General features: G+C 55.0%; 1 protein-coding gene across 7 annotated transcripts; it reads right to left on the reverse strand.

Annotated features, from left to right (window-relative positions):
- Positions 1-2,556: 2,556 nt before the first annotated feature.
- On the reverse strand, positions 2,557-17,220 carry LOC122210742 (claudin-7-like). 7 transcript variants are annotated; one of them, XR_006198208.1, is made up of 5 exons: positions 17,062-17,220; positions 14,114-14,163; positions 12,571-12,749; positions 4,021-4,127; positions 2,557-3,710 (listed from the first exon to the last, which is right to left on the reverse strand). XR_006198208.1 is itself a non-coding variant. In XM_042923621.1 (4 exons), exons 1-4 carry the CDS (start codon positions 9,575-9,577, stop codon positions 3,204-3,206), a joined length of 528 nt encoding a protein of 175 aa, XP_042779555.1. In that variant the 5' UTR covers positions 9,578-9,640; the 3' UTR covers positions 2,557-3,203. The 7 variants fall into 7 exon arrangements, 3 of the variants coding, with proteins under 3 accessions (XP_042779555.1, XP_042779553.1, XP_042779554.1); XR_006198210.1 differs by lacking the exon at positions 17,062-17,220 and having other exon boundaries at positions 2,557-3,262; positions 14,114-14,841; XR_006198209.1 differs by lacking the exon at positions 17,062-17,220 and having other exon boundaries at positions 2,557-3,508; positions 14,114-14,841.
- Between the last annotated feature and the right edge of the window lie 10,707 nt (positions 17,221-27,927).

Here is a 27,927-nt window from a genome sequence, read left to right on the forward strand (position 1 = left end):
GCTGCCTCTGGGGATCCGGAGGTCAGGAGCGCATGCAGCCTTATTCAGATGAATGTCCTGTGGTCTAACCACTTGGCATTCCTGACACACATCCCACTATGCGAAACTCCCCTCTGCCTGTGAGGACACTCGGCACAGTGAGAAAGCTTCTAGAACCACAGCCATGGCAACGAAGAATAAAGGCAACGCTTCGGTACAGAAACAGGAAGGGTGAGAAGGGAAACCAGGAGCAAGTATGCCGACAAGTTGGATGGTCCAGGAGAGAGGCACTAGCTGCACAGATGCGAACCACCAAAACTGATGCAGGAAGAAATGGAAAATCCAAAAGGCCTATAACAAGTAAGGAGAATGAATCGGCAATTTAAAAACTCCCACAAAGAAAAGCCCAGGCCCAGATGACTTCGCTGGCGAATTCTACAAAACACGTTAAAGAAGAAGCAACACCAGGACCCCTAGGGGCTCAGTCGGTTGGGCGTCCAACTTCGGCTCAGGTCATGATCTCGCAGTTAGTGGGTTCAAGCCCCACATCGGGCTCCGTGCTGACAGCTCGGAGCCTGGAGCCTGCTTCCTATTCTGTGTCTTCCCCTCTCTCTGCCCCTCTCCTACTTGTGTGCATTCTCTCTCTCTCTCTCTCTCTCTCTCTCTCTCTCTCTCAAAAGTAAACATTTAAACAATTTTTTTAAGAACGAACACTAATGCTTCACAAATTTTCACAAAACAGAAAAGGAGAGAACACTTCCCAACTCAGAGACCAGCATTACCTTGATACTAAAACCAAAGACATCACAAGAAAACCGTGGGCCAGTATCCGCTGTAAAGAAGAAGCAAAAATTCTCCACACAACACTAGTAAACCAAATCCAACCATATGTAAGAAAGACTACACCACGACCAAATAGGACTCGTCCCAAGGACGCGAGAATGGCTTAGCCCCTGACAGGCAGTGAACGGAACGCACCCTACCAACGGGAAGAAGAGATACACGGCACCTCAAGAGACGCACAGAAAACATCGGCCAAAATCCAGCCCCCTTCCACGAAATCCTAAATCTGGGCAAACTAGGAACAGAAAGGGACGTCCTCCACTCGGTAAACGTCATCGGAGAGAGCCGGCGCTGGCAGCGGCCTCCGGAACGGGACTCGGCCGCCTGGGTGGACACCGAGCAGGAGGCCCAGCCAGCGCGCTCAGACGAGAGAAAGGAATAAAGGCCCCGGACTGGAAAGGAAGAAGTAACCGTTTGCAGGTGACGCGCGTCCAAGTCCCGAGGAACCCGCGAGAACAGCACTGGCGCTAACGAGGGAGAGAAGCAGCGCTGCCAGCCGCCGGACCCGTGAGGCGGGCAGGGGGGCAGCACGGCTGGCCTGACCGCCCTGGAGAGGCCGTGCCCCCAGGGCTGCACCCCGCCGCCCTGGCTGGTAAGAGGGCTCCCCGGGCCCGGAGTGTCCACACGCACGCACTTTACGCCGAACACCCGCTTTCCTTCCGGGCGTCCGGAGGTTTGGTGTGTGCCAGGCGGAGGGCGCCTATGCGCCCAGCCCTGTGAACGCTCCGGGGGCCGAGCGTCTAGCGAGCGTCCTGGTGGACGGTGTCCCACGCGTGTCGTTGCAGATCATGTCCCGTGCGACTCCGCAAGCTGGCACATCTCTTCCCTTCGCTGAGCTTGCTTTGTATCGTTTCGCTGCATGAAGTCATGGCAGTGACTCTGTGCCGAGTCCTGGGCTCCTACAGAATCACCACAGTGAGAAGTGCTCCTGGGGACCCTTGACAGGGTGGCTGTAAAAGCGGGATTCCCTAGCGCTCAGACTCACCGACTCGTGTGGAGAGCATTATTTTGCAAAGGAAGGATGAAGGAGTGAGGCGGGACAGACCTCTGGTGCCCGGGTGGCCGTGAAATCGTCCGTGGCGTGAAACACCGGCTGAGCTGCTGTCTGTAGTGAGGGTACAAGTTACCTGTGGGACCCGGAAATGACAGATCCAGTCCCAGGAGAGCGGGCTTGGGTCCCCTGGCTACCGGGAGGGGGACAGTGCCACGCAGGTGATGCTTGGGCTCCTCTTCTCCAGGTGGGTGGGAGGAAGCGTCCCGAATTCCCAAGAGTGGGGCTCGGATGGGCCGAAAATGTTCAGAGTGTGCATTGCCCTTCTCTCCGAGTGGGAGAAGGAATGTTAGATCAGGCCCCTGGCCTGGAACAAAGTTTTAGGTAAGACTGCTGCTGCGCCCCCCACCCCCACCTCCTATTCCAGCTGGGATCTTCCCAGAAGCTGTAAGGTTAGCCCTGGAAAGACTGTAACCGTTAGGGGTGTGAGTAAATTTTCAGTAAGAAAAAAATGGAATTTTGGGGCATCTGGGCGGCTCATTCAGTTAAGTGCCGACTTCAGCTCACGTCATGATCGTGCCATTCCCGAGTTCGAGCCCCGCGTCGGGCTCTGTGCTGACGGCTCAGAGCCTGGAGTCAGCCTCGGATTCTGTGTGTCCCTCTCTCCCTGCCCCTCCCCTGCTCACACTCTCTCTCTCTCTCTCTCAAAAATAAACAAACATTAAAAAAAAAGAAAAAAAATGGAATTTTTGTAACGACTTTATTTTGTGGCTACTGCATCCACCTGTGTAGTAAAATATTGATACAAAACGTTAAATGCTGGTAACTTCATAAATGCTAAAGGGATCGTCCCCCTCAGAAAAAGTGCCAAGAAAAAGCATTAGTGGAACCCCACAGCCTCGTGTCGTGCAGCCAGTGGGAGGGTCAGAACTTAAGCTCCGAGTACTGGAAACTCGAGTCTCCCTAAATGATGGCTTTTTACCATCGTTTCCCCTACTGGAGCCTCTGGGGACACAGGCGCTCCCTGCAAACGGAGACACACTTGAGTCTGACAAGCTGGTGGGGCGGCTGATGAGCCCTTGGCGGTGACTCTCTGGCCTGAGGCGTGTCTCTGTGAGCAGGCGGGTCTGACCTCTGGACAGACGCTAACGAGGGCGGGGAAAGCCTTGCGCTTGGACTCACAGGGTCTCTGCTGTGCCGCCGCGGAAGGAAAGCCGCCCGTCCGCCTGGGATCCTAATTCAAAGGCCTTGTCCGGACTGGCCCCGAAGCAGAGACCAGACGCTAGTGGCTGCGGGAGTCTCAGCCTCAGCAGAACAGGGCTGACAGAAGGCCCCAGGCAGGCCTCAGACCCGGGGACGATGCCGATTCAGGCCACCGGCGCGTGGGGCGCTAAGCTGCACAGACGTCAGGGCTGCGGCTGGACGAGCCCACAGGAGAAGGCCTGTGTTCTGGAGGGGCCAACAGAGATCAGGTGTGACGGGCTGCGTGCTCCAGACACAGCCTGAGTGCATCCCCACCAGAGTCTTGCACATCTGCCAGAGCAGGTGGGCACGGCCTCCACCCGTCTCACCTTTCGACCTTGGACTTTGCAGGTAAGTGCCCCGTGCAGAGGGGGAGGGAGCGCTGGCCTCCATCTCAGCTGCCCCTGCTGCACACACGCGGGCGGGCGGGGGACTGTCAGATGCGGCCGCTCCCTGGGTCAGCGGAAGGAGAGACCCACGCACGTTTAGAACTTCCGTGGAAATCGAGCGCTCTGTCCTGCCCAAGCCCTGGAAATGTTTTCCTGTGGACATGCTTTTGTCCCCCGTGCACAAAACCCAGACGAAAGGGTCTGGGGGAGAAACAAGGGTGACTGAGGAAATGCCAAGTCATGATGACTGAACACGAGCTCCAAATCTGTAACAATGAAAGCGAACGTGGGGTGGGGGCCGTGACCGTCTCGGAAACCAAACAGCTACACCCGAGTTATCTGGGCCGGCCTGCGAACCCAGGGCACCGGAAGCTCACAGCTGGTCTCTCCGAGCTCCGTGCCTTTCTCCTTTCGCCGCAACCCATCTTAGTGGCGCCAGGTCCCGGGAGGCCTCCTAGTGAGTCACTGAACTAGGGTGGTCTTGGGGACCCCAACAGAGCTGGCAACAAACATCTCAAAAAATGAAATCAAGAAAACAATTCCATTTACAACAGCAGCAAAAACGAAAATACTTACAATACTTCCCGAATTGATCAGATTCAAGGCAATCCCTATCAGAATCCCAGCTGGCTGAACCCTCAAGTTCAGGTGACACTTCAGCGACCCCGAAGAGCCAAAAGAACCTTTAAAGAGAAAAGCAAAGTTGGAGAACTCACACTTACTGACTTCAAAACTTACAAGAATCAAGACATTGTGGCACTGGCATGAGGGCACACACACGGATAAACATGCACAGGACTAGGGTCCGGAAGTGACCCAAACACCTACATGTAGCCACCTGGCCCTCAGCAGGGGCCACGACCCTCAGTGGAGAGAGGAGAGTGTTTCCAGAAAACGGGGTTGAGACAGCTGCACGTGCATGTGCAAAAGAACGGAGCTGGAGCCTTACCTCACACCACATACAGAAGTTAACTCAAAATGTATCAATAACCTCCATGTAAGCATTACAACTATAAAACTTGTAAGAAACTGGGGATATATCTTCATGGTCCTGGGTTAGGCAAAGCTATTAAACACCACACCTAAAAGAATCAGCAACAACAAAAAAAGAAATTGGCTTCAAAATTTAAAAAATTTGTGCTGCAAAGGATACTATCAAGGAAGTGAAAAGGCAACCCACAGAATGGGAGAAAGTATTTGCAAATCATATGTTTGAAAAGAGACTTGTACCCAGAATGAAGAATGAGCCCTTACAGATCAACAGTGAAACGACATCCCAGCTGAAAAGTGCACAAAAATGGGGCACCCAGGGGGCTCAGTCGGTTAAGCGTCTGACTTCGGCTCAGGTCATGATCTCGCGGTTCATGGGTTCGAGCCCCGTGTCGGGCTCTCTGTTGTCAGCGTGGAGCCTGGAGCCTGTTTCGGATCCTCTGTCCCCCCTCTCTCTCTGCCCCTCTCCTGCTCCTGCTCTCTCTCAAAAAATAAACTTAAAAAATGCACAAAGAATCTGAAGAGACATTTCTCCAAAAAGACCGACAAATGGCCAATAAGCACAGAAAAGATGCCCAGCGCCGTTAACCACCGGGGAGGTGTGAATCAAACCCACAGCGAGACACCGCCTCACACCCATCAGGCCAGCACTCTGCATTCTCTCCAACGCGTTCCCGGACTTCCCGCCGCCCCGTCTTCTTTGGGTTACGGCTGGCGCTCGGGAAGGACGCGCAGAGGGGGTGGCAGTGCTTCAGAAACAACGGTGCTGAGAGGCGAGGCCGTGCGGCTGCAAGACTGACACGATGGGGGAGGGGGCGCTGAGCAGAGGCGCCCGGGAGCAGCAGGCCCCGCAAGGGAGGCATGGCGACCGGGCCCGGGGTCCCGCTGGCCACTCAGCTGAGACAGGCACATCCCGACCCTTCCTACTCGGCTCGATCGTGGACGGTCCCCTCAGGCCAGACAGGCTCCACTCCTTCCCTGGACGCTGGCCGTGCAGCATCCTCCCCCGGACCAAGCAGCCGTGCACCAGCGCACAGCCAGGACACCTTCTCCCTTTGACGGGAGGGGACGCGCTCCCCTCTGCTCAGCGCCCACAGCTGCTCCTGCAGAGAGACGCTGGCCTTGCGGATACGGAGCTCTCTGGCGGTCAGGCTGTCTGTCCACCGTGTCCTGAGGTGCTTGTTCAGGCTGGTGGTCTGAATGCCAACAGGGAAACAGAGTCACGTGTGTTCACGCAGTGGAGGACACCACCATGCGGTGGTCAGCAATCCAGGGACAGAGCCACACAGGTGTCCTGCCGAAGGAAGCCTGGGAACAGGCCCGGAATGTTCTTTCTCTGGGGGAGTCCCATGGGCGAGCACGTATGGAAAATGTGATTCAGCTGGATGCCCAAGTTAGTGCTGACCCACACATAACTCAATTTTTTTTAATGAAAAAAGAAATAAAAACTTAACGTAGCACCTTATCTTCAAAGAGCTTCCCGCCAAAGCTTTCCGTTTCCCGGGGGCCAGAAAGTGCCCCTCCTGGGCTCCTGCGATCCCCCGCTCTGTGGCAGCCGTGGCCACCCTCACAGGTGCACCTGAAGCAAGGTGGCCCCACGCCCTCTGCCTACCTCTCCAGCGCCCCTGAAAGACAGTGGCCAGGCAGGGGGACGTCGAAAGAGCACTAGGCCTTCCTGAGAAAACCGGGTGGCCTCAGAGGTCAAAAGGCTGTGAGAGGCAGCAGCCGATGGCACCCAGCCCTGGTGTGGTGGGTCCAGGACGGCTGCCACGGCCACCTGCACCACCTCCTTCGGCCAGGTGCTGAAGAAGTTATTTTGGGAAACTTCTTTGGTTGTACATTCACGGTCCAATGCTTTCCCATAAAACGCGGTAGCCTCCCGGGCAGCTGACCTCAGCGAGAGCACACGTGCGGGTGTCCATGCCAAGAGCGCACGGCACGCCCGGTCTCACCGTGGACGCGAGGCCATCTGCACACCCTCAGCAACCTCCAGCTCAGCCGTCCCCCCTGACACCTATCGGCTGGGAGCTGTGGCACACGGCTGTGCAGCTGCCTCTCAGCACCTAGGCAGGCCCTGGTGGCGGTCACCATTCAGAAGGAGCCATGCAGCCACCGGCCGGACACGCAAGCCCACCGTGTGCCAGGCGTATTTAAGGTTGGCACACATTCTCCCCTGCCGTCCTTCTAAAACCCGGAAGTCAGTTCTAGCAAAGGCCCACCATTCCATCATCAGAATGCTGAGGTCACTGTGCTTTCAAGTTCAGACTACGAATGACAGTGTGGCAGGACAAAAGCCGTAAGATCTCTAAACAGACACAGAAAAGGCACCTGCCAAAATCCCACACCACTCGTGATAAAAAACAATCACACTCACCAAAGAGCACATAGGCAAGAAAATGATATAAAAGGTATCCAAGTTGGAAAGGAAGAAGTAAACTCTCTCTGCAGGTGGCATGATGGTGTACACAGAAAACCCAAAAACATCTATCAGAACACTATTAGAGCTAGTAAGTGAATTCAACCGAGTTTCAGGGTACAAGGTCAACACAAGAAAGTCGGTTTTGTCTGTTTACGCCTATAACAAACAACCCAACTAGAAAATTAGGAACCAGCTCAACTTCCAATATCACCAAACGAGAAAATATCTAGGAATGAATTTAACCAAAGAAGCAAAAGACTTACACACTGAGAGCTACAGAACACTGGTGAAAGAAATCAAAGGTCTAAACAAATGGAAACTCATCCCACGTTCATGGGGTGGAAGGACTTCATTGTGCTAAGAGGGCGGCACTCCCCAAAGCAATCTGCAGATGTGACCCAGTCCTCACCCAAATCCCCAAATCTTTGAAGAAACTGACAACCCAGATACAAGATGCCCAGAAGAGCCAAACTAACCTCGAGAGAAAAAAAGTCGGAGGACCCACACATTCTGACCTTGCAACACACTACAAGGCTTCGGTAGTCGAGGCAGCGTGGTGCTCGCATCAGGACGCACACACACAGATCAACGGAGTAAAACTGAGTCCAGGAATGAACTCAGCGCTTTTGTTTGCAAATCCCCTATCTGGCAAGAGTCTAGTGTCCAAAACATGTAACTATTACGTCTCCACAATGACAAATAAGCCGATGAAAAATGGGCAAAGAATCTGAACAGACATTTCTCCAAAGAAGAGGTACAAATGGCCAACAAGCTCATGAAAAGATCAACGTCTTTAGCCGTCAGGGAAAGGCAATCGATCGCACACCGAGAGACACCCTTCACCCCCCACAGCCCTTCACATGCACCCTCACACTTGACCCTGCTCCGCAGATGAAAGAAACAAGGCTCAGGATATTTACGTCATGTCCCCCAAACAGCTGCTGAAGGCGAGAGCCCATACCAAGACAGACGGAGACTGCTGGGACCCCGAAGGCCACGGCTGCACTAGGGCCCCCCGCCCACCTTCACGGGGTGTGAGTCGGTGCGCCCAGCACAAACGTGACAGCCATATGTGGATTCTAAATGGTCTAGAAGCCAAAAGAATGTGAATGGGATTTTTAAAACATGCTTAATTTTAAACAATATACCCAAAATAATGTCATCTCAATGTGTCATCAACATAAAAAACTGATGCATGAGTTCATACTTTGTGTCCTAGTGAGTCTTCGAAGTCAGCATGCATGTTACGCCCACAACGCAGCTCCGTGGGGACCGGCCACATCTCGGGTTCAAAGCCACACGTGGCTGCTGGCAGCCGCCGTCTGACCCTCTGCTTAGTGGCCATGTGACCTTCAGCAAGTCCCTTCTTCTTGTATTGTGAATTGTGTACTGTGTTATCGTGTGCACTGTGCTTTCCTCACTGAAAGATCGTAACAGGACGGAGCTCATCAAGGACTGGCCAGAAGCAATGCAGCCACGGAACAGGTGCATCAGTGGTGGTTCGCCGGTACCTACACTCCATTTCCCCCCCAAAACATACCTTTTTATTCCTGTATAAAAAGCACAGCCTCTCCTCTTTGTGTCTCCCTCACCCAACCCCCCAGGGGCACTATACGTGGTGTGCAGGGCAGGGGTGACGAGGCTTCTGCTCCGCACCCTGCCCACGGGCTGAGCTCTGCCCCAGGTCATTTCAGGTACCCGCCGGGCACACCATAGGCTGCCAGGCCGGGCCAGGGGGTCCCAGCTCACACACACTGCGTGGCAGAGTTACGTTTAGGGTAGGAGCGGGGTACCCGGTGCCCATCTTTGCTGTCACTCCCGGAACAGGAGCAAGTGAGCAGCGCACCTCCCAGAATGACCAGGGCAGACCCCACCCAGCCAATGAAGACAGCAGGACGAAGCTTGTACCTAACATTCATGGGGGGCACCGGTTTATAAAAGTCTGTGACAGGGGTGCCCGGGTGACTCAGTTAATCATCTCTTTTTTAAAAAAGGGTTTTCTTGGTGTTTACTTATTTTTGAGAGAGAGAGAGAGACAGAGTGTGAGTGGGGGGAGGGGCAGAGAGAGAGGAAGACACAGAATCCGAAGCAGGCTCCAGGCTCTGAGCTGTCAGCACAGGGCCGACGCGGGACTCGAATGCGAGATCAAGACCTGAGTCGAAGTCAGACGCTTAGTCGACTGAGCCACCCAGGTGCCCCTAAGCACCTGACTCTTGATTTCAGCTCAGGTCATGATCTCATGGTCCTGAGATCGAGCCTGTGTTAGCCTGGGGACCTCCTTAAGCTTCTCTCTCTTCCTCTCCCTCTGCCCCTCCCCTGCCCTCTCTCTCTCTCAAAAAAAAAAAAAAAAGTCTGTGACAATCTGGTGGCCACGCCAGAACAAGCTGTCCTGTTGGAGGCAGCAGGGCCTTTCACGATGAAAATAATGCCTCCCGTCAGGGCTACCCGGGCCCTCTTCACTTGGTCCTCTCCGCTGCAGCTTGCACACCTCGTGCCCATCGTGTCGAGCGTGGCCAGGAAGCCCAGCCCCCGGGACGCCGCCACCAGGTGGCCTGTGTGGCCGATCTTGCAGCTCAACACGCCGGTGCCCTGCGTGACGCAGCCCATCCACAGCCCCTTGTACCTCGCCTGGCCGGTGATGCTGTTGTCGCCCTCCTGCGAGCTCACGTGCCACTGCGGGATGGCGGTGCGCGCCACCAGGCCGACCCAGCCCAGCAGAGCCATAAAACCTTCATTTCAAGAGCGGCGCCTCCACTAGAACATTCTGCAGTTATCCCTCACGCCTCCCCACAGCCCTACCGCCGGCAGGTAGGGTTCCCTCCACTGGACGTTAACAGTGCTCCGCACCCACGCCACGGCCTGAGGTGGGCGTGGGCTCTGCCTCTCCTCCGCCCCGCCCCCTCCCAGCGCTCCTCCCTCGCCCCGCCCCACCCCGCCCCCTCCCAGTGCTCCTCCCTCACCACGCCCCCACTTCCCCTCGGCCCCACCCCATCCCGCCCCCTCCCCCGCCACGTCCCCATCTCCCCTCCACCCCGCCCCCACCCCGCCCCACCCCCACCCCAGCGCTCCTCCCTCGCCCCGCCCCACCCCCTCCCAGTGCTCCTCCCTCGCCCCGCCCCCTCCCAGCGCTCCTCCCTCGCCACGCCACCTCCCAGCGCTCCTCCCTCGCCCCGCCCCACCCCGCCCCCCCAGCGCTCCTCCCTCGCCCCGCCCCCCCAGCGCTCCTCCCTCGCCCCGCCCCCTCCCAGCGCTCCTCCCTCGCCTCGCCCCCACCTCCCCTCGGCCCCACCCCATCCCGCCCCCTCCCCCGCCACGTCCCCACCTCCCCTCCACCCCGCCCCACCCCGCCCCCACCCCAGCGCTCCTCCCTCGCCCCGCCCCCTCCCAGCGCTCCTCCCTCGCCCCGCCCCACCCCCTCCCAGCGCTCCTCCCTCGCCACGCCACGCCCCCTCCCAGCGCTCCTCCCTCGCCACGCCCCGCCCCTCCCAGCGCTCCTCCCTCGCCACGCCCCCACCTCCCCTCGGCCCCACCCCATCCCGCCCCCTCCCCGCCCCCACCTCCCCTCCACCCCCGCCCCCACCCCAGCGCTCCTCCCTCGCCCCGCCCCGCCTCCCCCCACCACCCGTCCTGTACCCCCCCCTCCCCCGCCCTCCTCCCACCTCGTCTCACTCCTCCCCGCGATCCCTACCGCTCTTCCGGCAGCTCCTCACTCCCAAAGCAGCACCCCCCCCCCCCCCCCCCCCCCCCCCCCCCCCCCCCCCCCCCCCCCCCCCCCCCCCCCCCCCCCCCCCCCCCCCCCACCCCTCCGCACCTCCTCCGCGCTGCCCTCCGCCCCGTCAGGTCGAGGCCCTGCTCCAGGGCTCCTCCTCAAGCCCTTGCGGCCCTTTCCTTCCCGATGCTTGGCCTTTGATTTCTCGTTTGCTTTTCATTTTCACCCCATCCCTGCCTTGCGTCTACCTGCCGCGGTGCTCTCTCCGTGGGTGCTGTGCGGCACTGCCTGCAGGGCTCCGTCCTCGGGGACCACCTCACGTCCACTGAGGGCCTCCTGCACCCCGGCCCCAGAACACAGGGAACACACCGGCGGGCCACCTGCTGGAGCTCACAGGGAGCGACAGGGGTCCAGAGAGCACACGCCACCCCGCGGCGCCCACCGCACCCGACGGGACACAGCGCCCCCGTCAGCGCGCCTCACGAGCCGAGGCTGTGTGTTTCTGCGGCCTCGGAAAATGGCTTGTGTCTGAGCCCTCGTGGCCGTTGCCAGGAGTGGCCCGACCAACCTCCGGCTTCATCCGCACGGCACCCCCAGGCTCCGCCACCCCAGGCCCCAACACCGTTCCTTACCCCCATCCGGGCTCCACCCATTTACTTCACGAAGACGTCTCTACTAGGCACTAGGTCCATCCCCTGCCTTCTCGTATTCGCAAGAATCACCATCACGCCCCGTGTGACGGCTTTTAAAGTTGGCCACGAGAATCACGCTTCAGGATGCTTACGCGGCTTTTTTTCCCGGATGGCTTTTTATCTTCACTGGCTTGGTGGTCTGTGCCCACCGAAAACACAAATTGAGGGTGCCCGGGCGGCTCAGTTGAGCGTCTGACTCTTGATCTCAGCTCAGGTCATGATGCCCCAGGGTCATGGGATCAAGCCTCCCATCAGCCTGTTTGGGATTCTTTTTTTCTCCCTCTGCCCCTCCCTCCCACTCGTGCCCTCTCTCTCTCAAAATGAAAAGTAAAAACAAAACACAAACTGATACATAAATATATGGATCTGCTGCTCACTCAGCAAGCTGCCGTTTCAAAAGCAGAGGGAAAGATTCAAAATCTTGTAGAAGTCTCCAATCTTCTCAATGGACTTTGTTCTCTTTTTACTAATGTTTGGTAAAGAGCAAATCTATGAGCACAGCCCCAGTCGAAGCACAAAGAGGGAAGCCACAAAAGCGGCTCTGTCCCGACCTCCTGGGGCTTCGGGAGGCGTGACAGCAAAGTGATCCATCAACACTATGCCTGCCAGGAAAGCATCGGCTTACAAAACGCTCCTTCAAAAGTGACTTTTAAAGAAATAATCAGAGTGAGAAAATATATACAGAAACAGACCCCAGACCAGACAGAGAGAGGACCAGGTGCAATGGCCTGCACAGGTGACAGGGCACCACCTCACTGCCACCCAAACACGCGCGCCCGTGGGGCTGCGTCGGGGGAGACCCGGCACCGGGTCACCCGCCAAACACGAGCCAGGCATACACAGCCACGCCTCCGCTCCCTGAACTACACATCCGGTGGGATGGCGGGAATGAAAAAGACAGAAAATGACAAGTGCTGTCAAGGGTGTAGAGAAAACGGTTCCTTGCACACCGCTGGTAGGAACGAAAACTGGTGGAAGCACTTTAGGAAACAGCCGGGCAGCTCCTCCGTGAGGCCAATGCAGAATCGGCACGAGACCCACAGCTCCACCTCACGGGGTCCAGACAAACGCCTGCACGTGAATGTTCACGGCGGTAGCGTCCACGAGAGCCCAGGGGACGAACGATCCAGACGCTCCTCAACGGATGAACGGGAAAGTGAAAAGTGGTATATTCTCAGCCACGAAAAGGAACAAAGTACTGATCTACGCTGCACCGCGGGTGAATCGCGAACACAGGGCAAGCGAACGAACGTGGACACGAAAGGACAAGTATCGTGCGATCCACTCTGTAAGATATCCAGAACAGGCAAACTCACAGAAACAGAAAGCTGGTAAGTGGTTGTCAGGAGCTGGTGGCGGGGGAGAGGAGTGTGGGGTTCCTGTTCCGGGTGACACGGGGTTCTGGAACCAGGCGGAGGCGGTCGTGACACCAGACTGCAGACGTGCTTCCTGCCGCGGAACTGGATGCTTTCAGATGGTTCAAAAGATGAATTTTCTGTTACGTAAATTTTATCACAATTAAAAGAAGCACAAAATGAAGGTTTCCAGAACTTTCTGCCATTTTCCGTGAGAGAACAAGAAGAGTCGGGACAGAACATGAGGCACAGAGAGAAATCCCACGTCCACGCGCAGCAAGCGGCCGAACACCGTGGCCCGTGAGCTACATGTGGGCCACACGCATTTCTGTCTGGCCAGCCAGGCATCTTTGTGCAATTTCAGTAACGTTTAGCATTTGGATCATTTCAGCGTAACAACCCCAGTTCCTGCAACCTGGACAAGTCAGCAGCCTGGCCGCGCGGGCCACCACACCCGCATGTCCTCTGAGAGGTGGTCAGGCCGCTCACGGCGTGGACACGGTTGAAGCAGCAAATGGCAGACGGTGACGGGAACGGCCCGTCTCCTCCCCAGGACAGATTACAGAAAACGAGGAGAAGCAACTGGACACTGCCCAGGGAGAACATCACGTTAAACGGCTCCTGAACCCCAAGGCCAGGCGCTGCATTCAAAACCGGAAATGTATTGGGGCGCCCGGGGGGCTCAGTCGACTAAGCGTCCGACTTTGGCTCAGGTCATGATCTCACGGTTCGTGGGTTCAAGCCCCGCTCTGTGCCGACAGCTCGGAGCCTGGAGCCTGTTTCGGACTCTGTGTCTCCCTCTCTCTCTGCCCCTCCCCCACTCGCACTGTCTCCTTCTGTCTCAAAAATAAACAAACATTTAAAAATGATTTTTAAGGGGCACCTGGGTGGCTCAGTCGGTTGAGCGTCCGACTTCAGCTCGGGTCACGATCTCGCGGTTCTGTGAGTTCGAGCCCCGCGTCCGGCTCTGGGCTGACGGCTCAGAGCCTGGAGCCTGCTTCAGATTCTGTGTCTCCCTCTCTCTCTGCCCCTCCCCCGTTCATGCTCTGTCTCTCTCTGTCTCAAAAATGAATAAACATTAAAAAAAATTTTTTTTAATGATTTTTAAAAAATGGAAATGTATTTAGAACAACACAAGTCAAACTACCCGATTCTAAAACTTCATTCCAGGGGTGCCTGGGGGGCTCAGTCAGTTAAGTGTCAGAGTTCAGCTCAGGTCATGATCTCATGGTTGGTGGGTTCGAGCCCCGCGTTGGGTTCTGGGCTGACAGCTCAGAGCCTGGAGCCTGCTTCGGATTCTGTGTCTCCCTCTCTCTGCCCCTCCCCCCACTCATGCCCGTCTCTCTCTCTCTCTCTCTCTCTCTCTCTCTCTCAAAAATAAATAACGTTAACAAAAAAATAAAAGATATAAAACATCATTCCCTTCCCCATGAAGCAATACACAAATCCCGTCACGGAGCCCTGTATTCATTACAGCACCACGCTTTTCAAAAGCAAAACCTACCTCAGTCTTTTCCATCAGGTTTTTTTCTTTGTTCCACTGGACAAAGGGAGCTATTTACACCATCATCCGACACAGGAAAGAGGGAGAAAACAAACAGGAGAGGTAAAGGAAAGCCAGCGACAACAACACCTAGTGCCTTTTAAACCATTTTTGGTTTTAGTCTTGAAAAAGATGTGGTTACATTGTTGCCAAGTTCACGATTAAACTGTGACAACATCATTTATAGTGCCTTTTAAACCATTTTTGGTTTTAGTCTTGAAAAAGATGTGGTTACATTGTTGCCAAGTTCACGATTAAACTGTGACAACGTCATTTATTTAAAACAAAAACCCTACAAAGGGCCAAGGGCAGCCAAGAGAGGGCTGGACCTCAGGCCTCTGTCTCAGCTGTCACGTGAATGTGCAAGACACTGACACCCAGTCCCGCAGCAGCGCTCGGTACCAACTGTCCTGTATCCTGCTGGATTCTGACTTCTGCTCGAGTCAAAGCAAGGCCTCAGTAAACTCAGGGAGTGCAGGTCTCAACTCCATTGCCAAGGCCACACTGAGGACCCCTTTGACTGCACCCACCTCATTCCCCTCACAACCCCTATAGCCCCCCTCCACAGAGGAAAGGGACTGAGAACAAACCCCACCTGATAATACCATTTTCTTGGCCTGGATTTTCTTTCCAAATGGAGAGCGTACTTTCTTTTTTTTAATTTAAAAAAAATTTATTTTTAATGTTTATTTTTGAGAGAGCGAGACAGAGAGTGAAAGAGAGAGAGAGAGAAGGAGAGCACTAGTGGGGGAGGGGCAGAGAGAGGGAGACACAGAATCTGAAGCAGGTTCCAGGCTCTGAGCTGTCAGCACAGAGCCCGATGAGGGGCTTAAACTCACAAACCGTGAGATCATGACCCGAGCCGAAGTCGGATGCTCAACCGACTGAGCCACCCAGGCGCCCCTAGAATGTACTTTTTTCCAAGCACTGCTACAAGCCACAGATAACATTCATTTACTGGGAACATTTCCGGATCATGATAAATAGTTAGAACTTCTGTTAAAACACTAAGCGGACCATCACCAATGTGGCCCCTGGGAAGACCAAATATGGCACCTGGGACGTGAGATCAGGTCCAGGTGGCCCTGACACCCCCAGCCCGTGGCTGCCGGTCCTCAGAACTCCCCAAAAGGGTTCGCACTGGCAAATAACCACACCCACCCCTCCTAGGACTGATTCCAATCCCAACCCACAACACAGAAAAGCAGCGCACCTTCTGAAACTTGAAATAAATGAACTTTAAGCGAACACAAAATACCTAGTTTTAGATTTATCAAAATGACATGCAAACTAAGAAAGGCCCAGGGGTTACCCAAATAAAAAAAATGTAACATACTGAAGACTGTGCCTTGAAAAATGAAATAGTAACAGCAAATAAAAGACTCAAATCTGGTGTTCCCCCCATCTTCCCTGATTTGGGGGGTTTGGCTCCTTTTCTTTCCACTTCTTTGAGTTTCTAGCTTCATCTGTTCAGTATTCTCTCCTGCCTTTAATCAAAGAAATCTTTCAACGTGACTCCCAAAGGGAGAAACGCAAAGCCAACCTTGAAACAATGTCTTTGATGGGAAGAAACCGAAACCGCACGGAGAAGTGATAAGATCACCTCCTCTGTCTCCTTCTCCAGTCTGACACCAAAGCCCTTGCTCCAGGCCACCCGTGCGCGTCTGTGCGCACACGCTGCCCCGGTCCCATTCTCGACACTGCGGGGAGGGCTCGATCAGACTAAACTATTACCAGAGCCAAGCCAGCTTGTGAACAAAAATCACAATCCGCCCAGCAAAGGCCACCTTTTCTTCCCCAAACTATTCTGTTATCTCATGAGGGCAACTTTATCTTTCACCCAGACAGCTTGGAATCATGACCATCTCCCATGGCCCCGCCTTCATCTGTAACTGTAAGAAAACACACAAGGCTGGGCTGCATCGTGTAAGGCCCCAGGGCAAGCAACAGGTCGGCTCTGAGGGCCAGCAGGGACACACGTGGCACTGACGTCCGATGACCTGTCATGCCCGGAGCCCATGGTGTGTACAGCTGAGTCTACACCTAAAACACAGCAACAGCAACCTCACGTCGGCCCGCAGCCAAGAGAGGAGCAAAGACATGCTGCCCACAAGGTCTGTATTGGACCTGACAGTCCACGGATGGCATTTGATCTTGACCCCCATTACTATATTAATCTCTCTAGGAACAGTTTCAGTTAACAGGTCCTGAGCATTTTCCTGGGGGGTTATATGTCTTCATGCTCATGTTTTGCTTAAAAATTTTTAACGTTTATTTTTGGGAGAGAGAGAGAGAAAGAGTGCGCGAGCAAGAGCGAGCGAGTGGGGGAGGGGCAGAGAGAGAGGGAGACACAGAATCCCAAGTAGACTCCAGGCTCTGAGCTGTCAGCACAGAGCCCGATGGGGCTCAAACCCACGAAAACAAGTTGATGACCTGAGCCGAAGTTGGACGCTTAACTGACTCAGCCGCCCAAGGGCCCCTCACGCTTGTAGTTTTAAATATTACAACCAAGTCTTGGGGAGCCTGGGTGGCTCAGTCGGTTAAACGTCTGACTTCAGCTCAGGTCATGATCTCACAGTCTGTGAGTTCAAGCCTCGCGCTGGGCTCTGTGCTGACAGCTCAGAGCCCGGAGTCTGCTTCAGATTCTGTCTCCCTCTCTCTCTCTCTGCCCCTCCCCCGCTCATGCTCTGTCTCTCTCACTCTCAAAAATGAATAAATGTTTAAAAAAAAAATTTTTTTTTTTAAAGAACTATTACAACCAAGTCCTGGGAATGCAGGCATACACTCCACTGTGAAGAGCCCGTTTGCCAACTCTAGCGGAGAACTTACCGATTTACATGCATCAGACTGAAAGAAAAGGGAAAAAAAACCCTGTAAACTCAAGGTGTTACAAGATTCCGGGGTGTTACCAGCAAAGTGACGAAGAGGAGGGCAGGTCTGAAGGCAGGCGGTGAGGATCCCCCCTAAGGTAGGCCGGGAGCTGGGCAGGAAGCCTTTAGCGTAGAGGAACGGGGTGGGGGGGAGGGGGAGCGCATCCACAGCATCTCCCCAAGACGGAGGACAGCCCTTGGGGACGAGCGGGATGTCCCCCCGCCACCCCGCGAGGGCTGGCCCAGGCGCTTTCCCTGCGCGGCGGGCGTGGCGCGGGGCAAGGGCCGGGCCGGAGCAGGAGGCCGGGCGGGCAGGGCAGCTCGCAGAACAGAAGGAGCACGTGCGAGAGGAGAGCACGGTCACGGAGGGCACGGCCAGGGTCACCGAGAGGAACGAGGTCAGCAACAGGAACAGCTCGCTGAGGCCATGGCCGGGCCTCCTCTGGGCCCCTTTGCGCCCACGGACCGGGCCCCACCGCCCCTGCGGCTCTTCCGGGTTCCCCGGACCCCGCAAAACGACCAGACACACTCCCGGGGCAGCGCAGCCGCGACGTTCAGCTCCGCGCGTGCGCAGCTGCCTTCCCCGCCCCCTACTCCCGCCACGTGCCACGCCTCGCGCTGCCGCGGGGGGGGCCTCTGGGAAGGCGGACGGGCGCATGCGCGCTTTGGTGGGAGGCACAGGAGAGGCCTGCGGTGGAGCCTCTCGCCTTCCACCCCGGGCGCGCTCGGCTCCAGACGCTCAAGGAGCGCAGACGACGCGGGGCTTTGGCCGATTGAACGCCAAATGGGAAAGTGTTGGAGAGAAGCTCACAGAGGCGCTGTCGGTGGCCAGGGCCCACGTGGTGCGGTGGGCGCGTGACGGGAGCGAGGTGTGCTGGGCGCCGGGCCGCCAGCTGGGGCGGGGAGGCAGATGAGCCTGTTCTGTGGGGTTTGGGAGGAGGGGAGCACCCCAAACACACAGCGGGGTCGACTGAGTGTGGGGGAGGCCGCCCGGAGAGGCGACGGCAGACGCCTGGCGGGCGGGGAGCTGTGTGCACAGGGCACAGCCAGGGCCGGCAGATGCTGGGGTGATTCTTGTGGGTGCGCCCACGCGCCGGGCGTGCAAGCGGAGGCCGGGTTCCCTCAGGAGCACGGCCTTTGTGCAAATGCTTGGTTTGGGAGGTGGGCCCGGGAAGCACGGGCAAGGGAGCAGCCCCGGAGGCGGCGAGGCCAGGCCCCGGGGTATTGACGAGCCGGTCGGTGCAGGGGGCTTGGGGAGGACGGAGACGATGCCCCCAGGACGGAGACGTAGCTGGCCCCCACTCACCCTCCGCTGGGGCACGGACTCGTGGGCCCAGAGGGGCCCTAGCGAAGGCGCTCACACGTGACCGTGGAAGGAATCCGCGCAGGGGAACAGCCGGTGCTAAGGATGCGCGGCCTGGGCGGGTGCACCTGTACGTGCCTGCAGGGGAAGGGCTGCGCGGGGTAGCGTGTGTGTCTGTGTGTTTCTGTGTGTGTGTGTGTGTGTGTGTGTGTGTGTGTATGTGTGTGTCTGTGTAGGAGTATGGGCGCACCAGCGGGTCCGGGAGCATATAACAGTATCCTAACGTTAGCATTTGAGAGGTCACTGGGCCTTAGTGGGCAGACGGTGCACCGGGCAGGGAGGCCTGCAGGAAGCTGAGGTCCCGTGGGAGACCGAAGCGAGGTGGCCAGCCCAGGATGGAGGGAGGTGGAAACTAGGAGCTGAGGGCGCTGCGCAGGGTTCCGGTCGCGCAGCTGGCAGACTAGGGCGGTCTTCTGACCCTGAGACCCCCGTCACGGGAAACCACCTGAAAAAATACAGAGGAGGCTGGGACAGGTTTCTTTTGCGTTACAGTTTGATTGTTTTATAGGTTCTAGTGCCTTTGTTTGAGATGATTAAAGATGCCGTTTTCCTGCCTTCTGAACAAATGGACGTTAAGTAAATAGCTGTTTTCCTGCTTTGGTGAGTAATGGCCAGACAGAAGCCTTCTGTCGTGTAGCTGGCCTCACGCTGCCAGCCGAGTATGTGCCCCCAAAGCTTTGCATAAAGACGGCATCTAATCTACAATTGTGCCTGGATTTGCTCGGGCCCCACGGAGGCTGAACTCATTCTATTCAGAGCGCCACAGGAACAATAACCAAAAAAGGATACCATGAAGGCAACATCTATCATACGCTTCTTAAAAAACCCCATTGTCAGCATCAGTGACAATGGCATTACCGCTCAGTCACTAAGATTAAAAATTAGTCATACGTGGAAAATAGAAACAGGTTTTCAGGGAGAAGGAAGCTTTGGTTCCACTGAATAATGCCCCCTTTTTTGCTTGGTAAATAAATGATGCATATTTTCTGATGATATATATTTTTGAGGGTAGCTGTGTCTAGGTGGTCCCAGGTTTGGGGTAAACGCCTTGTTGTCAGTTGACTGGCTGGGCAGATGTCAAAAATATTTTATAAATTATTTCCCAAACTATCTGACGATGAGGTATTCAGCAGTGACAGCAGAGTAAGCTCCATCTAGAATGTGAATCTTTCTGGCTTAGGTCACAAAGTGAATCACAGTTTTTGGAATTAAGGGTTTTTTCCCTACATATCACGAGTTATCAGTATGGCACAGTCATTATCCAGGGCAACATTTGGGCGGCCCGTGCCCTCTCACCCCTGCAAACCACCCACCCACAGAGCCCTACCCCCCTGCTACTCCTCTGCCTCCCCCCGCCCCGCCCAAGCCCACGGTCAGTGGGGGACCTTGCTCCCTCTACCAGCAACACACAGAAACAGTCCACGGGGAGCCCCTGTACCCTCCCAACCCCGCACGTGCCAGGCCTGTGTCCCCCTTTCCTCTGCCTTCTGTGCTATGGTTAGACTGTCGGTTCTTGTGTGAAAGGCCGGCCAGCCATATGGCCCACCCCGACCCTATGACCCGGTGTCACGCCAGTCCTGTGCTCCTGCTACAGTAGAACTCCCGGACATGTGTTCATTCCCTGTGTCCACTTCCTCTCCTTCAGCTCGCTTTTGATCTCGCTCAGAGCAGCCTTTTGTCCACACCCCTCTTAGAGGTCTCCTGGCAAGGTCTCCACTGGCCTCATCCCTCAACCCGCATGAGACGAGGCATCAGTCGCTGGCTGTCTTTGGGCTCAGTCCCGGCAGCCCCTCTTGCTGACCCTGTGGTGAACCAGCCGGCCCTCTGCCCAGGACTGTTCTCTGGTGACTGCACAGCACAGATGCCCACACGGGGCTTGCCCGCAGCCTCACCCCCAGGCTCCAGCTCAGCAGCCTGCCCCTCACCTGTCCTCTGCCCCTCCAGAGCTCCTCCCGGCCCAAGGCGGCTCTTCAGCAGTAGGATCCCCTGCAGAGAGTGGCGGGAGACCTACGGGTGCTTCCCACTGCCGGCCTGTGGTCAGACCAGAAAATGCCAACTACCTACAGCAATGCTCGGGGCCAGCCCCGGGGGTCCTCGCTTGTGCTGTTCTGAGGACGAGAGTTCCCCACAGTGGTCAGAACAATGCCCGTGGAGCCAGGCCACTCTGCCAAGTTTACGAGAACAATAATTTGTCGCCCCGCTTTCCTTGGGCCTCATCCCCCAAAAGTGCCCGTTCCTCAGAGGCCGGCAGGCAAGCCACCTCCCTTGCCCAGAACATGACTCCTCCCTCCCTCCCCGTGTGCACTCCCAGCACCTTTATGTCCAGAAGGGAAAGGGCAGGGACGTGGCCTGTGAAGATTCTAGAGTGTGGTGGGCATTCAGTGCCCACAGAGCCCCCTCTCACCAAGGCACCCCGAAGAAGGGGACTTTGAGTTCTCTTGGTTCCCAAAGGGCTTTTTATACTGTGCCCACTGCAAGCCGGTCCTCAGTGGCTCTTCCCGCTCCCCTCCAACCGCCTCTCAACGTGCCTTCAAATAAGAATAAATACGTGTGTCTGTTCTCTGGGGCCTTTGACAGCCCTGAGCTGGCCCCGCGACTTGGGCGGGATTGATGGCACCGTCTCACCGGGAAGCCAGGTGCGTCTTTTACTAAGGGTGGTTTCCAAATGATGAATGGCTCTCTCACAAACACAAAATTGTTGATAGTATTTACAAACAATTCATTTTTCACGTTCTGTTGATTCTTCGCCAGCCTCCCTCGGCGACCCCCCCACCGCTGATGCATCGGTGGCTATTACTGCCATTGATTAAGGCTTCCTGTGGTCCCACGCAGCCTGTTACTTCATTTGTCACAGACAAGCGGCGTGCGCACGGCAGTATATCATGTTCTTTTCGTGCTTTACTGTTATTTGTTTTTCAATTTATGTCGTGTGCTCTCCGAGTAAGGTGCGCACCCACACTCCAGAGTCTCGGCCACGACTGCGAACACATACACGCGTAATTAAACTCTCCGGCTCCGCCCAATCCTGTGCCTCCAAAGCCTGACTCCTCTGCCTCCCATTCTGGAAAAATGCAAAGGTAAACAAACAGCGGCAGCACTGCCACCTAATTGAGACTTGGGGACAGGAAAGAAAGTCACTTAAGTGCCACCACTTGTTTGTCATTCAAGATCGAACCGAAAAAACCCAAACCCAAAATTTTCAGCACCTGCCAGGGGAGAGACAGTCATCGAAGCAGCCCAGTCCAGGCCAGGTGAGGGTTTTCTAGAACAGCTAGCTGATCTCATCGTATCTCTCCACTACATCCCGATCGCATTTGTAGTTCACTTACGGCATCTCCCATGGCCAGGCCCTCCCAGGAGACGGGCTGGTGTGTGCAGAAGGTGCCAGACCCTGCGAGGGTCCAGCCTTCAACTTCCTGCTGCAGGGCCGTTGGGTTTCCGGACAGCCCGGTCCTCTGGCACTTGCAGAAGCTCGCGAAGGAGCCTGAGTCTCCTCCCGGCCTGCGAGTCCGAACGTTCATGTTCACATCATGAGTCCACTGGGCTCGTATCTGCCAAGTATCTGTACCCGGGTGTGAGGCAGACTCCCTCAGCACTTCCTGCCCCCGTCCGCGGAAAACCCCCATGGTGGCCCGCGTCCCCCTCTGCTAATGACCAACGCCATTTGCCTGCCTTTTCACACCAAAAGTTTCCACTTCCTCACTTTCCATTCTTTCATTTACCTTCTAGTCTTTTTTTTTTTAATTTTGTATTTATTTTTGAGAGAGAGAGAGAGAGAGAGACGGAGTGCGAGCGGGGGAGGGGCAGAGAGAGAGGGAGGCACAGAATCCGAAGCAGGCTCCAGGCTCCCAGCTGTCCGTGCAGAGCCTGACGCGAGGCTCGAACCCATGAGCCATGAGATCATGACCTTAGCTAAAGTCAAGACGCCTAACCCACTGAGCCACCCAGGCGCCCCACCTTTTTTTTTTTTTTTAAACTTCAAAGCACAGTAGTACATTCTTGCTCAGAGAAGTCCAATAATACAGACGTGTGTAAGGAGAAGACCCGTCATCTCCCTGAGCCCAGGGGCCTGAGGAAGCCAGACTCAGCTGCTGATTCTGCCGGCTCCCCAAAGAGGTGTATTTGAAGCGTTCTTCCTTGTCTTTCTTTTTAAAATGCTAATGTGGGGTTTTCCCCCACAGACGTGTTACTCTGCAGTTTGTTTTGGTGAGTCATCGGCCAGTCATGGGGTCCTGGAACCCACGGCCTGTGGGCTCTGGGGCGCCCCACCTTCCACCTCGGCGCCCCCACTCTGTCCCATAGCTTCGGGCTAGTGGCTGTGTTCAGTCTCCTCTTTTTGAAATACCCAGGGTGGCGTCTGCTCGCCTGGTTGGACACGGACGGACACATAACCTTTCCTCACTTTGCCTGCGGTTACCTTTGACTCTTTCGGAATCAGTTTTTAGGAACTGTTTTACTTGGGGCTCTCACTTCCATTTATCACACGTGGATCGGTTTTTTTTTTAAATCTCTTCTTTGTCTTTTGACTTTTTCCTGATGTCTTTTGTTGTATAGAAATATTAAGTCTTAAATTGTCCCATCTTCGAATCTTTTCCTCTATGGTATCTGGATTTTCTGTTTTGATGTAAAATGTTCCTTCAACCCTGAGATTATTAAAATTATCCCCCTTTTCTTCTAACATTGTTGGTACTTTACTTGTTCACACTGAATCTTTAAGCCACCTTTAGGGAGAGGGACATTTTTACAGTAGTGCGTATTTTCATCAAGGTGCACAGTATGTCCAACCACTATTGAAGTCTGGTTCTAAGTTGCTGAGTAAAAATTGTATACATCTTGTAGATCATGTAATTTTCTTACTAAATTTGTTTCTTGACATCATATAGTCTTGTCACATTTGTGACTGAAAATATTCCTGATTTCTATTTCTAGCTGTGTGTGTTTGTATGTGTGTATGTGTTTTAAGCAATTGGTCCTTATATAGTGTCTTAATCTGCTCAGGCTGCTATAACAAAATACCACAACCTGGGTGATTTAAACAATAGAAGTTTATTTTCTCACCGTTCTGGAGAAGGCTGGAAGTCTGAGATCAAGGTGCTGGCTGATTCAGTTCTTGGTGAGGGCTCTCTCCCTGGTTTGCACACAACTGCCTTCTCACCGTGTGCCTGCCTTCTGGAGAAAGCGGGCAAACTCTGGGGTCTCTTCTTAATGTTTATTTTTGAGAGAGACAGAGACAGAATGCGAGTGGGTTGGGGCAAAGAGAGGGAGGCACAGAATCCGAAGCAGGCTCCAGGCTCTGATCTGTCAGCACAGAGCCCGACGTGGGGCTCGAACTCACGAGCTGTGAGATCATGACCTGAGCCAAAGTCAGACACTCAACCGACAGAGCCATCCAGGCGCCCCTGGTGTCTCTTCTTATAAGGGCGCTTATCCTGCTGTGGGACCCCACCCTCACAACCTCACCTGACCCTAATCACCTCCCCCAAACCCCTCTTCTAAACACTGTCACATTGGGGCTCAGGCCTCAACATATGAATGGGGGGGGGGGGGCACAATTCAGTCCATAACATACAGTTAGCTTAAAACTAGATATCTCACCGGGGCACCTGGGTGGCTCAGTCAGTCGAGCAATTGACCCTGATTTCAGCCCAGGTCATGATCTCGAGGTTCATGAGATCGAGTCCACTTGGGATTCTCTTTCTCTCTCTCTGCCCCTCCTGTGCTCACACTTGCTCTCTCAAATAAACTTAAATTTAAAAAACTAGCCACCTTACCAAATTCTCTAATCAGTTTTAATAGTTCTTTTAGTTAATTTTCTTGGTATTTCAAATTACACAACCATGTTCTCTGAATATAAAGATAATTGTGTCTCCTTTCTCTAAGATTTTGTTTTACTGCGTTATTTCCTTAACTGAGAACTCAAAAAGCCTCAGATGAATAGTGGTAGTAGCAGGCATTCAAATCTTGTTCCTGATTTAAATGTCGATGGTTTCAAGATTTCAATATGTAACGTACTCATTATCTGCATTTGATGCATTGCCTATCGAATTTAGGCGGTCCCTTTCATTCCCGTTTTACTTAGAATTTTTTGTAGAATAGTGGCTGAATTGTTCAGATGTTTAAGGGGCCACATGGAGATTACTGCACAGCTTTTCTTCTGCTCATCTGTTGGTGAGATCACCCCGGCTGGTGGGTTCCTAATGTGGGACCTACTTGGTCATGGAGCATTAAACATGAACACACTGCCAGACCTGATGTGCTGTTACTTATATTCAAGTTGTATATCTGTGTTGAGTTAGGACACCTTTGGCTTTAAATATCAGGAAGCCCAACTTGCGGCAACTGGGTTGAAAAGAAGATTGGTTATTTCAGCAAATCAGAAACCAGAGGAGTCTCAGGGCCCCAGTTCTCCGCCACCCTCAGTATGTCTGTGGACATACGGTCGCAAGATGGCCACACGGTTCTGGGCGTTGCACCCAGTAATGACAGCTTCCTCCTATGGGCCTCTCCAGGGAGTACCCTGAAGACTCCCCTCTTGACCAACCGGGCAAAACTGCATCCTAAGCCTATGGGCGCAGATCAATCACTGGCTGAAGTCCTAGGGTGACCTCTGCAGATCACTATGTTCTACTGGCATTTGGGACAGCGAGTCTGTACTGGTGTGCACAGGCATTGCAGGACATTTAACGTCCCCAGCCTCTGACAGCGTCTCCCCCACCGCCATGGTTCCAGCACCCTTCGTTTATACACCCGTGGTCTACACCTTCTGGGGCTGAGACCGGCCATCTTTCCGTGGAGCACGTGGCTTCACTAAGGAGGTGGTCACACGAGATTTGGCAACGACGACGACGGGTGGGGCACGTGGGTGGGGCCAGGCCATCAACAAAGTCTGCAGCTTACGTTTGTTGATGAAACCCATCCACGGTGTCTTGTGGTTTCTTTTCATCAGATTTGGCGTTTTAGCCTGGCTGAGTCAAGGACACCGGCATCCCTTGACAGGCGACACGTGCTGTCTGCAGACTGGATAGACTGGATAGGCTGTCAGAGTCTGTGCCCCCTTTAGCAGTTTAGAGTCTGTGCTATTGGTCTCTTCTTGTCTGCTCCCGTTTCTTGGGTCAACTCTGGTCATGTAAGTCTTGATACATCCATTTCTCCAGACCTTCCAGTTGACGTTCACGATGTTTGCTAAGTTTGTTAAATCTTCCCTGAGGCTTGGTTAGTGTTCTTTTTCCTTTCTTCACGTGCTGTACTTGTGTTTTCCCTCCGAGGCAGCCACGCCTCATGGTCCCGAGTGACAGCCTGGTTGTGTGTGGAACAACAGTGTGTCAGCTGGAACTCCTGGCCTCCCCGTGGCCAGGTGTGGCCATGTGACCAAGTTCTGGGGGAACTGGGGGAATGTTTTGCTTTGCTCTTGGACACTTCCTCCTTCTCTTTCCTCCTTGGAACACAGAAATGAGCTCTGAGGAGGAATAACTGGTCTCTGCTGTGAGGCTGAAAGCAAACTGCAGGAACCTGGGAGTGGAGACCCTGTGGCCACACCCTGGGGCCTCCACCACCCTTTCTGAATGATGATCTGGGGAAAAATAAGAAACGTCTCACCCCGAAACACAGCTAAACGTCCACAGCTAAACAACTGTGTTCCGATCTCATAAAGTCAAAAGTGGATCCTGGTTGATACAGTCTCTCCTTGCTGCCGATCGGGCCTCTCAAGGATTTATCAACTTTGTTTTTTCCCAAACACTCAGCTTGTTTGTTATATGACTGAGGTCAACTTTTAGTCTTTAGTAATTTCCTGTTTGTACCATCTTTTGATTTGGTTAATTTATTTCATGTATGTACGTATATGCACATACACATATACACACACACCTGTGTGCAGGCAATAAACTCAATTAAGTTTGCAGAATTTCCTTTGGTTTATTCCATACATTTTATATACTGTTATTTACTTCGTAGGTACTTTGTAACGTGCAGCTTGTGCTTTAATTTCTATTCAGACCTTGTTTGAAATGTCTCTTCACTTGCAAATGGTTATGTTTTACTTTGGATGTTCTTGGCTGCCAATTCCTAAGCATGCACCCCCTAGAAAACAAGCTCTGGGGATGCTTTGCTATGGAAGGCGCAGTTCCACCAAGCGTATGGTTCTGCCAGAACCACTCAGCAGAACGGCAGCCTCCGGGGCGCCCTGCTGCCTCTCTCGCCGCAGCCCCTTGTGGCTCTTGGAGTTGGTGATTTGGTACTGAATCCCACAGTTCTGAACCACATGCTTCCGCGTCTGGAGCACTGTTTCCTGATTTAGGCGTCACTCAGGGACCTCGGAGGACGAAATGTCAGCATCTCCACCTGTCCTCTCCATTTGGCCTGTCTTCCTCCTCCTTCACCTCTCTCCTCCTGATAGAATCAAGTTATAATTGCCCCGGGGTCAAGATGCCAGGACATCTGATTACATTATGATGGCTATGAAAAAGAATGCACAGCTGAGTCAGGTAATATTCTAGGATTACTTTTTATATTCCTTCAAGTTGTCACCCGCCTTATTTTGTTGCTGTTGTTGCATGAGATGGCCAGGGCAGGCCAAGAGGCCTGGTTACAGGGTTTAGCTCTGCGGACCGCAGGCTCCCGCGCGCGCTTGGGGGGGGGGGGGGGGGTGGTGGGAATGGAGCCCGCGGCTCAGCAGCGGGGACCTGGACGGGAAGGCTGGAACTTCGGAGGGCCTCGAGGGACACTGGCGTGGTTCCTGCTTGTGCACGGCGTCCCTGCCCCTACAAAGGGGGTGTCGTTAGGTGAGGGGAGCCTCACAGGAACTCTGAGTGGGTCCCACAGTGACCCGGGACCCGCGTGGAGGTACACCGCTAGGACCGGCCCGCAGGGAGGGCAGGCTCCGGAAGCAGGCCGTCTCTGCGGGCCAGGCTGGTCCTGGAGGCCAGCTGGTTCTCGAAGTCGTTTGTGGAAGCAGGTTGCGGGGGCCGGGCTCCGGGGAGCGCTTCGAAGGCAGCTTCTGGCAGCGAGCTATGCCGGCGGGCCGCGCCTGCTGAGCGGAGAGGGAAGCGGCGTCGCTGGAGGACTCGCACCAGCGCTCGCTGAAGCGAACCCGTTGAGCCCCCCACTGCCGACGCGCTGGACAAGCTCCTCGGAGGGCCGCTGTTGCCTTGGGGGCGGGACGAGCCGGCGACGTGCCAGCCTGCGGAGTCGGCTCAGGGAGCCGAGCACGCAGGCGCCCGGGAGGTCGGGCCGGACGCTTTTGGGAGTTGCTTTTTTCCTTTTTCCCTAACTTTTCCGCTCGCTGAGCGCACGCCGTGGCGCATGCGCAGTCTGCGCCCCGCCCGGCCGCGCGGCGTCTGGCCGGGCGGTTGCCAGGGGCGACCGCATTCCCCCGGGACTCCGCGGTCGCGCGGGCGGGGCCTGGTCGGCGGGGCCCGCCTTCTTCGCTCTCTGGTTGGCTGGCGCTGCTGTCCGTTGGAGTCGTCGCGGCCGCCGATTGGGCAAGGGGAAGTTTCGCACGCTCGGCCCGCGCCCGCCACCCGCGAGGAGAGAACAGTGGGGGA

The sequence above is a fragment of the Panthera leo genome, chromosome F2, assembly GCF_018350215.1.
Source record: "Panthera leo isolate Ple1 chromosome F2, P.leo_Ple1_pat1.1, whole genome shotgun sequence".
Lineage (NCBI taxonomy): Eukaryota > Metazoa > Chordata > Mammalia > Carnivora > Felidae > Panthera > Panthera leo.

What these genes read in the sequence shown, in the direction of transcription:
- LOC122210742 (XM_042923619.1), bottom strand. Translation starts at nt 9,577, where the DNA reads ATGGCTCTGCTGGGCTGGGTCGGCCTGGTGGCGCGCACCGCCATCCCG. An exon ending in AGCATCACCGGCCAGGCGAG is followed by an intron (nt 4,128 to 9,476) that starts GTACAAGGGGCT and finishes TTCTCTTTAAAG; the next exon opens with GTTCTTTTGGCTCTTCGGGG. An exon ending in TGATCAATTCGGGAAGTATT is followed by an intron (nt 3,646 to 4,020) that starts GTAAGTATTTTC and finishes TTTCTCCCCCAG; the next exon opens with ACCCTTTCGTCTGGGTTTTG.